The 12,297-nt window shown below is 28.8% G+C and overlaps 2 protein-coding genes across 3 annotated transcripts; both read left to right on the plus strand.

The window, feature by feature from the left end:
* Positions 1-1,389: 1,389 nt before the first annotated feature.
* Positions 1,390-2,333, plus strand: LOC124833219 (RING-H2 finger protein ATL39-like). Its single transcript, XM_047307638.2, has one exon. The coding sequence runs from the start codon at positions 1,524-1,526 to the stop codon at positions 2,184-2,186; it is 663 nt and encodes a 220-aa protein (XP_047163594.1). The 5' UTR covers positions 1,390-1,523; the 3' UTR covers positions 2,187-2,333.
* Positions 2,334-7,773: 5,440 nt separating this feature from the next.
* Positions 7,774-10,942, plus strand: LOC124833168 (uncharacterized). Of its 2 annotated transcripts, none has more exons than XM_088091952.1 (6): positions 7,774-7,953; positions 8,265-8,951; positions 9,057-9,164; positions 9,896-10,059; positions 10,142-10,319; positions 10,403-10,942. In XM_088091952.1, the coding sequence occupies exons 2-6, from the start codon at positions 8,340-8,342 to the stop codon at positions 10,568-10,570; spliced, it is 1,230 nt and encodes a 409-aa protein (XP_087948078.1). In that variant the 5' UTR covers positions 7,774-7,953; positions 8,265-8,339; the 3' UTR covers positions 10,571-10,942. The 2 variants fall into 2 exon arrangements, with proteins under 2 accessions (XP_087948078.1, XP_087948079.1); XM_088091953.1 differs by having other exon boundaries at positions 8,291-8,951.
* Positions 10,943-12,297: the final 1,355 nt, after the last annotated feature.

The raw sequence follows: 12,297 nt of genomic DNA on the forward strand, positions 1-12,297 counted from the left end.
ATTAATTACATTTTTCAATAAATAAAATGGCATTTGATGAATATTATATTCATACCTACTTTCGTTCTGGTTGGAAATTGGAGCATGTTGTAATGACTTAATGGTGACACTATTACTTTTTTTCAACTTAGAAAACTTTATGCACTACTTTCATAAGAAGGTTATCTATTATAGACCTCTCACTTTGAAATTTCTTTGTTTTTTGCATTGCTTAAGTGGCCCTAGAAACAGACATCACAGTACACCCTTTATTCACAAAATACCTCTACCATTAATTAACTTCAGTTTTAAATATAACAAATCCTCATCATTTCATATCTTTCTATTAGAAAATATGATATTTGTCTTTTTATTTTTTCTTTCCAATTAACTTTCTTTATTTATTTTTTAAATGAAGTAAATGTGATTTTATGCTTGTTTTCTCTGGTTTTCACAATCTATCAAAAATTAATACAAATTAAATCATTTTACATACTTTTCTAATTCAATATATCTCTTATATTTAAGAATAAATACTTTGACAAACACAATTTTTATCATTTGACATTAATTTTTATTATTTTTTTTCTTTATTTTTTTTTACAAATACAAAAAATTATTTTAATGATTATTTTATCACAATAATACATTTCAAAAGAATGCTAATATGTGTTAGTATAGTGTTACTCTGTATTTAATTATACTTTTTCTGCTATACGCGTGATGTGACTGATTGTTCAATTTAATTATCATAATTGGCCTTCTAAGTTCGAATCGTTTGCATTCAATTATGATGAATTTCCAATCATTAAAGGTTAGTGTGTCTGTAAAATATATTTTAATTAAGGTTAGAACATATAATTTAAAATAAATAGAGAATTTCATTTTTTTTTAAAGTGAGTCGTTGACTACATTAGATGAAGTTGTTACTTTTCTTCCAAGTTACTTAATATATTTTTGGATGTGTAACAACTGCCAGGTCTTACTGATAATCTAATTTATGATCTTAATTTAAATTAAACTTTTGCTTCTAAATAAAAAAAAAGATCGAGGATAATTAATATTAATTGTTTTTACTTAAAAGCACACAAAATGCCAACTATTTAATCAAGATTTAACTCTCCTAATTTTCATTAGAGGACAAATATTAAGGTTGACCATTATTTTAACAGGAATCTAACTTCTCAATTGATATACACGAGAATTCAGCTATATCAGTTTTTTTTTTGTTTTAATTTTTTTGAAGTGAAGAATAATTCAAAAAGTAAAAATAATTTTCTTGATTGAAATTTAGTGTGTAATGTAGCTAGAAGTCTAGAGTTGTCCCTATAGACCAATTACTCGAAACACCGAAGAAAACAATTTGTTGTGGCAAAGTCAATAAGATTGACGGAGAAAGATTTAAAATTCAAAGGAAACGGTTCCAGTTTTCGTGTTTCAAAATTTCTTTTTCCTCACCAATAATTTCATTTCAAACCGTGGAATGTGTTCCACATAAACACCATCAATTAACCCAAACCATATCTCCACAAAATCAAAGAAGCATGGGTTCCAAAGACAAGCATGACGACGACGAATCGCTCAGTGTAGGCCTAAAGGTGATGCTAGCAGCAGCTATCTCTTTATTTGCTGTGATCTCAATAATCATCATCGTCCATTTTAGTGTCAAATATTTCATCAGACGCCAACAAAGGAGACGCCAAAACGACCTTCTACACCAGATCACCACTCAGATTGCACCGATTGATGTCAGTTCTGTGGAGCCACGCAACCCTGGACTTCAAACTTCCATCATAGCGTCTCTGCCTAAACTATTCTACAACCAAACGGAACAGTTCAAGCGAGGTGAAGTGATAGAGTGTTCGGTTTGCCTGGCCACTGTTATGGAGGATGCAATCACTAGAGTGCTACCAAATTGTAAGCACATTTTTCATGTTGATTGTGTTGATAAATGGTTTAATTCTAACACCACGTGCCCAATTTGCCGCACTGTGGTTGACCCAAAGGTGTCACCGGAAGAAGAACATGTCCAACCCACAGCACCACCTGTTGTGGGCGGTGATGAGCTGCAAGATGGAAATGAAATGGAGAAAGTGGGGTGTTCGGGTTTGAGAATAGGATCTTTCCATAGGATGGTTAGTAACAGGGAAAGATCGGGGAGGAGTCACAGTTGTGATGAATCTACAATAGATATAGGAAGACACTGAATTAACTACTTTCTTGTATTGTTATTTTCTAATATATCTTGGTTCGGTTATGGGGTGTTGGATTGTTTATCTATCTGTGATTTCTATGTATTTCTGTTTATTGTTTGAGGGATAAACTATATAAATAATGTTATTTTAAGTTTGATAGGTTAGTCTTATTTTAACTGTCTGTGGGAGTATAAATTACATTATGTTTTGAATTATTTTAGTCATATGTGTAAGATTCTTATGTTAATCGCAAAATCAACACTTGAAAAAACCTTGAGGTGTACATAAAGATTTTGAAATTCACGGACATCAATCTCGCATTTTCTATTATAATAAATATTGAAAAGATTTATGAAAGACATACAATTCATGGTTTTTAATCTACATCGAATTCAAAATCGCAAGATATTGAGTTTATGGGTTTTTAATCTTATTTATTGTTTAATTTTTTATTTTTATGACTTAGATTTATTTGAATTTTCAATAGTTTCTTATATAAAATGTGAGTCTTTAAGTAATTATATACTTTAAACATTTCTAACTTCGAGTATTTTAATAATGACATTCTTATACCAATGTTTTTATTATGACAACGAAATACACTTGTTTAAAATCTTTATTAGAAAAACTTACAAGGAATTTTCACATTTATATTCTTGACTCGTGTTATACTTATTTGAATTGATTGTTTAGACAAATTATCAACTCTAATATCATTTATGAGTTTTTGAGAAGATTTATTAGGTAAACACAAGATCAATGAGACACGAGACTACTCTCTACACCACCACACCCTTCTCTTCAATTTCTTTTATTCCAAAAATAACCTTAAGTAATTTTTTTTCACTTTTACCTTATTTAATCTAAAACCCTAATCTTCTCTTCTCCCCCTTCCATTGTGTCGCTTACCCCACACCCCCACAATCACATAACCTCATTTCTCTTATTCTCTCTTCTTCCCACTCTCGTCATCTTCCTCTCCCTTTTTGTGAGTTTTGTTTCGTCTCCCTCCATTATTTTCTCTTCCGTGTTTGTGTCCTTGCTTCCATTGTGACTTAGGTGGTGGGTTCGCGAAGAGGAGTGTAGTTTGTGCTTGATTTCCTCTCTTCAATCCAGGTTAGTTTTGTATTGATTTTCATTTTCTGGTTTGAGCTTTCTTTTCATTTTGTTTGGTTTGTTATTTAGGTTTCTTTGTGCTGTGATTTTGGTATGTTGTGTGCTATGATATTGTATGTTGTCTATTGTGTCCATAAAATCACTGTGACCAAAAAGTCAAAACAAATATGAAAGATTCGTTTGGCCTTCAACGAAAATGTTAACATCTGTCACGGATATTCACATCCGTTGAAGGCCAAATGGATCTTCCACATCCGTTTTGGCCTTCGGGTTTTAGTGTTTACTTTTTTTCGTTTATTAGTTTAATTTTTTTAGCTTTATTTATAGAATATATTTATGTATTTAATTTTTTTATATAATTAATTTAGTTATTTTGTTAGATTTATTTATGTAATATTATACTTAAAATATATTTACATGTAATTAATTTATTTTTTTTTTAAAATTGTTTTTGGTAATAAAAGAAAAAAAATAATTGAATTATAGTTAATGTTAATCTTGTTTGTAGATTTTTATTTGTAATAAATTACGAATTTTTTTATTTAATTTATGGGTTAAATATGTTTTTAGTCCGTTAACTTTCAGCGAAAATTGGAATTGGTCCCTCTTTAAAACTTTGCCCTAATTTAGTCCCAAACTTTAGAAATGTATGAATTTAGTCCTTTTAGCTAAATTTTGTTTGGTTTATTTGATGTTTCAAGTGCGTTTCATGATAGCATTTGAGTTGTTTACACTTTGCTTCAATGTTCACTAAGAAATGCGTTTGAAACATCAAATAAAGTTAATAAAATTGAAGAGAGACTAATTCCAATTTTCGCTGAAAGTTAAGGAACCAAAAACATATTTAACCCTTAATTTATTTATATTTAATAAACTAATTAATATTATTATAGGAAGCTGCTACGCACAGTGACATAGCAAATAACCATGAGCTCCAACAACAAGCATGGACACCACAATGACAAAGTGAAATACCACAGTGAAGTAGGAAAGAAACAACACAATGAAGGAAGAAATATGATCTCCGTTGTGGGGTGCATTACATTTTATAATGGAGTCCGCTTTTAGTGGATGGTTGGACGTTGGTGAAAAAGAAATTGTTTTACCAACCATCTTTAACTTCTGAGGCACAATTACATTCTAGAAAACTATAAAAAATTAGTAAAATAAAATAATATATAAATGTTCTTATTTGTTAGGATTCTACTTTCTTAATACTCTAAAAAAATTGTTGAAACAAACTTAAAATATTAAATATCATTGATACCAAAAATGATCTGGGATGGAATATCATTCATTACTCATTTTCTTATTTAACCTCTTCCATTTTATTATCACATGTATATGAGAAGATAATGAAAATGACAATTCCTTAACTTGTACATCAGATTTAGAGCAAGACCACAATTTAACTTCATTTGGAGGTATCAATGGATACTATTTTAATATTTTTCAAAGAGAACTTCATCCATAATTGTATTTCTTTTACAAATAAATAAGGGTTATTAATTATGATAAAACGAGAATGATCTTTAAATAATGAGGGAAGATTTCATCCATGTCGTATCTTTCTTGCAAAAATTTCTCAAATTACATACATATATATTATTCTTAGAATGGATTTTTATAGAGATTTTGCTTAAATAGAAAAAAGCATCATTATTAGGTTAATTTAAAGATGGTTTTGCGACCTAGATGAGTTACTTTGTGTGGTATTTAAAACTATTATTGCTTTAAAGATGCAAGATTTTAGGGCTACGAGATTGAAGATTACACAACTTTCTTAATGAAGTTACATCCTATATCTTACTTTTCACCTATTATTATAGCCTACCCACTAACCATACTTAAGAGACCAAAAATAACAAATAATGGATTAAAAAATAAATAGGTAAAATATCAAATATACACGCACTTTGAACTGAGGTAGTTGATAAATAAATTTTTTAACCAGTTGTTGCATTTAAATTAAAAAATATATTTGAATAAAATAAAAAATAAAGAAGAAATTTAAATGATTACTAATATGTAGTTTAGGCCTTAATTTTAAGTTAAAATTGGGAAAAAATTATACATAAGTTAACTTTTGTAGAAAATTTTTCTTATAATTTTTATTTTTCATTTTTTGTATATAAATTAATTTTAACTTATAGGAAAATATTTTATTTTATTTTCTAGAATTACTTACTTAATAAAAATTATAACAACTCTTAAAATACTTTCACAAGAACTTTTAAAAAATTCTGAAATAATGGCATATAAATATATTATTGTTTAAAATAGTTTTTCTAATTATTAGAGTGATAGTTAGATCTTTCATTATTAATTTTTTTTCATCGATTTTTTTATTTATATTTTACTTTAAATGTACTTTTCATGAGTCAAATCTAGAAGGATATACGTAAAATATTTCTATTTTTTTCACAACTTTTATTATCTGATTACGTGAAATCAATTAAATAACACGAATCTAAAATAATTTAGAAACAATGTCAATAAATTGATTTAAATATTGATATTTAGATTATTAAAAGTATATCCTCGTATAAATTATATAAAGTGATTGTTAGTATTTAAACCTTTTCGAATTAATTATTATTATTTTTATATTTTTGTCCTGAAGATATATTTCTTAATGAACCGATCTAGGAAGATGTTAATTAATAATGGTTTTAATATATTTTCCACATAAATTTATTATTTTATTAGCTAAATTAAAACATAACTCACAGAATTTAGAAAACCAAAAGTAATAATAACGTTTGAGTTCAATATCACATAGTTAAAATTATAATGAATTATATTCACCTATACCATATATTAAGTGATTGTTAAGATCTTAACTATTATTTTTATAATAAATTATTATTATTTATACTTTACCCTTCAAAATTTATATTTTTCTGAGGCAAATTTAGAAATATATTAGTAACTTTAGTATTTTATTTTACATATTGGTTACACGAACTATTCGAAGTAAAGAAAAGAACTCGCAGAATTTTGAAAGCAAATAATCGCTGTTGATTTAACATAGATAGTTTGAAAACTTTATTTTTAGAATTAACTAATATGGATGACCTTGAGAATTACATATGTAATTAAACTATACGGTATTTATATTTATACAATTATACAAATATACACTACTCACTCTCTCACAATAATATACTAATCAATAATAAATATATTTAATTATTGAAACAAACTTTATCTTACTAATATATTTATAAATTTTAAAAATATTTAAAACTAAATTAATAATAGAAATTTTAACTCAATTTAATTTTGAAATAAATTTCTTTAAATTTCGTTTTCAAACTAATATTATTTTAAAAATAAAAAAATAACAAAAAAGCAAGAAAACTAACCAAAAGTTGTACAAAACAAAACTCTAGACAAATTATAAATACAGAAAAAGTATTAATTTTGCTAGAAAAGAAGGTTTTGAAGAGGATTTGCGTCAACTATTAGTAACAATTAGAATTGTTATTTATTTGGTTTAAAAAATCATATATAGTATATAACTTATTTTTACTTTTACATTTTCTACTGAAATTATACTTTTTAATGAGTAAAATCTAGAAAGATATTAATTAGTAATATTTTTTTTGTATATTTCACATAGCATTTATTATTTGATTACGCGATTTTTTTAAATTAAAAGAAAACTTATAGAATTTATAAAACAAAATGTAATAATAACAGTTCATTCGAATATTAGCTATGTGTAGAAGAAAATCCATACATGAAATTATAACCAAATATATGAGCATATGAAAAATATATCAATTGAATTTTAAGATCTTAACTATTAACTTTCTGATCAATCTGTTATTTATACTTTGTATATTTTTCAATCAGCCAAATCTAATAACATATCAGTTAAATATTTTTGGCATTATTTTCGCAGTATCTAGAAAATATTTAGCAATAAAAATAGGTATCTTTTGGTAATAAAACGTCTTTAAATACTTTCCTTACATCCTATAATAATTAATAATTCTTTGACAAATTACTTTACTTTTAAATATTATTACCAAACACCCTGTGCGTTTCCTTATTATAATATTAAGAAATAATGTTTGTTTCGAAGAGGATAAATAAAGATTTTCTTAAATCCCATAACTGAAAAGGTTAAATCTAAATTTAAAGAAAAAAATTACGGAAAATTTGAGAGAATAAAGTATAATCAAGATCTGAAGTTAGTTACTGCAAGATCTGAAGTTAATAAAAAGCCTGTGACTATTGATTGATTATATTTGAACTTTTTTAGGATTAGTGTTTTAAAGATTTAATTAGTATGGTAATCACGGTAATACTGAACAGAAACTTGAAATCTTAGCTGAATAAATAAAATTAAAAATCAAATGGGAAGTTTATCTGACAAAGAAGGAAACAATTATGAGAAAGGTCCATGAAAAAAAACTATAAATTGCACGCAATAACGAACTATGAAAAATACAGCAAAGTGAGGTTTTTACGTGCATTTAGCAGTACTAGAAATTTCACTGAAAAATCCCCAAAAGCTTAACTTTCCTGTTAAAAAGACAAAGCAGAGTAAGGGAGAAAAACAAGAGCGAGGAAACCGAGAATGCAAGAAAGATTTTGACGAATGCATGGATTTCCTCGCTTTCAAATTTGTTTTCTCTTCGACATTCAAAAGGTATGAGAAAATCCGGAAACATCTTTAGCCATTACTAACTGTATACTAAGATTTTCCTTTTGAAGACGACGAAAATGTTTACTGTTCTTAATTATTGCACCCCAAGGTAGTAACCACATTTCCTGTATACTCGAGATTTTCTTTCCATGTGTATCGCTATCTGTTCTTCAATGAATATTTTTTATTTGCCCTTTGTGGATTATATTCTGTGATCCTTGCATGGATGATTTGGATCTTTTTTGAATTCTCTATATCTCTCAAATGTGTTTAAATATATTTTGATTGGTTCGGATTTCGCATTATGAGATCAGATGCATTTGCATGGCTGAAATTGCAGTAGGAGGAGAGAAGACAGAGGCAGTGCATAATCCATATAGAAGTTGAATATGTGCAGCAATTCTTGCAACAGTGTTTGTGGATGTGGGACTGGTGTGAATGTTGTTAGTAGCATCTGGAGTTCTGGTTTAAAGAAACCGCAGAAACGTCCCAGAGTGCCAAAAAGAGGACCTGGTGTGGCCGAACTTGAGAAGATCCTGAGAGAGCAAGGAGGCGTAGACATAACTACTGAAAAGGGAGATTCAGAGGGATTTCCATCTTTTGTGTCTCGTGCTTCTTCGTCTTTAAACTTCCATCCATTGCAACCTTCGACTACAACAAAAGCTACTCCACCTTCTTCTCTCTCAAGCAATTTGGCTACTAATGTTTCTTCTGCCCCAATATTTGATCATTTAGGTCCCACTACACTCCCAGCCAGTACATCTATGTACGGTAAATGTGGATCACTAGAAAGAAGTGGTGGATCTGGTCTTGTTTCTCCTGAAAAAGAATTCTTTCCCTTGAATCTTAATTCATGTAAGTCTAATTTGAACATGAATGAACCGATTGATGGAAATCGATATGATTCTGCCAGTTCCCCTTCCAGGAATTTATCTGGTGACTGGCCTTATCCAAAAAATCAGCACATAAACAATCACTACTCTGCACCTATTACTTCTATGGTAAATTTTTACTTTCTCAGGCCTTCTTTATATCTTTTTTTGTCATTTTATATATATGTGTGTGTAAGTAAATTCTCACAGGATATGCTTTTGATTTCTATGCAGACAAATCCCCGTGGGACCTCAACAATCGGCCCTCAAAATCAACCAGAGCTTCCTTCAAACCAAAGTTTGTGTTACAATTACATGTCTAGAGTGCCAGAAGAACAAAAAGTAATCATTTCTAGTAAGCAACATTTATATTAAATTATAAACAAAATAATAGACTGGAGTCATTTACCTTCAATTTTTGTATCTGGATAACTCGGTTTTATCTACCAGATTATGCTTGCATTAGTTGTACATTATTTTTGCTTTCGGATGCCGTCAATTCTACTCACAGTGGATTGGGCGTTGAACTTGAGTGAAAAACATTTAAAATCACACATGTTGGGTTGTTTATAGAGTACTTTAGATGGCCTCAATCAGTAAATAGACGTGAAATTGATTAAAAGTTGAATTTCACAGTATATGGTATGAGTCCTAGCTTGATTGCTTTCTTACTTTTGAGTTTTTCAGAATATTTGACAAATTGCTAAAATTTTATTTGCATGGCTTTATCAAGCATGATGCATAAATTTTGACAGATCTGGAAAGCAGATTTCTTATGGCAGTAATTTGGTGCATGTGGAGCTTATTTATAAGCTATTGAGGTCATAAGCATGTTTTTTCTTTTTTGTTGTAAGAGCAATTCATAGATAAGTACTTTTATGATAAACTCTTGAAAATAAAGAAGTTGTATACCTTTTGACATCATGATATACGTTCCGATCGGCTATCATGAATGAAATTTAATTTTATATAGGGAATGCATGTAACAATGCTGCAAAGTGAGGATTTCTCAGTTCACCTCAGATGTAATCAGAATATTGCACTTTTATGTTGACATCCAATATGTTTTGTAGGTTGGCATGAAGCGATCTCACTCTTCAACCCTGGAAAACTCTCTGATTCCGCCATCGAACTTCCATGTTCTTCCAAGTTTTTCATATTACAATAGACATCATCAATCCTCCATAAATGATAGTCATGGTGCCAGTGGTTTCAATTCCACCAAGGAGTGCTATAAGTAATGACTCCTTATGTCATCCCCTGCTTTTGCCAAAATTCTTAGGTTATCTTGTTGTCTTACCAACTCTTGTCTTTCTCAGGGATGCCAAATGGGGCAGCACTTTGGAGCTTAGTAACACAAGGTTCAATTCTGACATGACAGTTCCTGGTCATGCAAATTTCCCTCCAGTTGTAACTCCTGAAGTTCCTTCACCTCCCATGCATTTGTTTTCAGGTGTTATTTCAAAGGGGAATGCGCTACCCGGCCATGTTTGTGAAGTAAGTTGCAAGCTATTTTAGAATGTCCAATATTATTTAATCTTTTGTTTGGCTTGGTGAATATGGTTGCTTCTCTTTTTAAGGATAAACTAGACTCATGCCAACATTCAGAATCAAGCGAACCAAATCGTAGACCTTTCTATAACTTCTTAGAAGTGGAGGACTCAGAGATGACAGACAAAATGCGAGGGGAAAATCTTGGGGGACGTGAAGCAGGAAGATTTGGCATTGATCTGAACTTGAAGCTCTGAATTTGTGTTTGCAAATCTCAAAGACTAGCAAGCTCAGATGAGTATGCGCCAGTTTTTCAGTTTGAGTCCAACAATAGCATCAAGTGAAGAAAAGAGAACAGTTTCCGGGTAATGGTTGGAGAAGAATTTACCCGGGATATGCATACTTGTCATAGGATTTTCATTAGATAGTTTGCGTGGAAGACTATGCATACCGTTTGATTCATAAAATCAAGAGATGCTGCTTTGCATGGAATTTTCATTTAACTTAATTTCAGTTGTTCAGTCTTTTTGACGTTACAGTCGTTTAAGTTATGTTTGTCGAAATTGTAGCTTAAGAAGTTACTTCAAAATGAAAGTTTAAAGAAGAGTTTTGGAAATTTAAATAATACCTTGTGCTCACATGGTTGAATTTTTGGTTTGGATGTTCACGTGTGTTTTGTATTTTTATATAGTTTTTGATATAAATTATTTTTACACAAGTCATTCTTAATGAAAAACATAAGTATTTGCGCTCTGTATATGAGCATCAGAAAGAGTTGATGACATTATCAATGAATTGATTTGTGTAACTTGACGAATTCCACTATGGTGTCAGTTTATGAAAGAACCCAGCTTTCTACAGAAAGGAAGGTCTAAAAAGTTGGAAGAAGAAATTGAATTTGGATAGGTAGAGTGTGTTTGAAGCAGTAGGGTTTGTAAAGTCTTCTCAAAATTTAGTGGACTTGACTCTGACATGGTACATAACTTTACAGAGTTCAACAATCTGAGACTACAGTAAATGCCAATACATGTCTATGAACAAGTGCACTAGTACAAATATTACTATCCTTTTATATTATTATGATTTTATTAATATAACTATTATTTTTAGTGATGTTTTTATCTTCATTATTGCCGTATTATAATAATAGAACAAAAATAGGGGATGGGGTTACAGGGATAGAAGACGAGGAGGTGGGGGCAATGCAACATGTGTTTCAAATTACCATAACTGAATATTAAGCCCTTTTATGGTGGAAATTTTATACCTAATAATTTTTCTCTATACTAATTTTTGAATCTTCATCTACATTCTCAAATAATTGATATTTTTTACATTTAAGGAACAAAGTCCTATCTTACTACATTCGGTTAAAATTCTCCACTATTTGTGTGAATACAAAGGTTTGAAGTAGAATTGTTTCAATTATATAGTTATAAAGAAAACTAAAACTTGTAACAATTAACAATAATAATATTAAATCATTTTATTCTAACCATTACTGTTATATATTTTAAATCACAATAATGTATACAAAGAGAAAATCTTATATATTTGAAAGGTATATTTTTTTATAACAGTTTTTAAACAAATTATATAACGGTAATCTATCAGATGACCGTTAAACTCAATAATTGTTATGATGAATATACTATCATGTAATCTAAATATCAGTTTATTCATACATCAATGTGCCAGTTGACAAATCTACTATTTGACTATTTGATAAATTTTTATATAACATTTGAATAAATTAGTAAAAAAACCTATACTTGAATGTAAAAGTTTTTTATTATATTTTGACTTAAATAATACTTCTAACAAATATCTCAAAAAATTAATTATAAATATAATACAGAAAACTTGAATGAAATAATAAATTATTCAAAATATAATTAAATAATTTTTTTTGAACAATGGGAAATTGAATTTAGTCAAATAAATTTACTTTAATTATGATAAAAATAAATTAAAACCTTAAATT

This window comes from Vigna umbellata, chromosome 5 (genome assembly GCF_029865625.1).
Source record: "Vigna umbellata cultivar VRB3 chromosome 5, Vumbellata_1.0, whole genome shotgun sequence".
NCBI lineage: Eukaryota > Viridiplantae > Streptophyta > Magnoliopsida > Fabales > Fabaceae > Vigna > Vigna umbellata.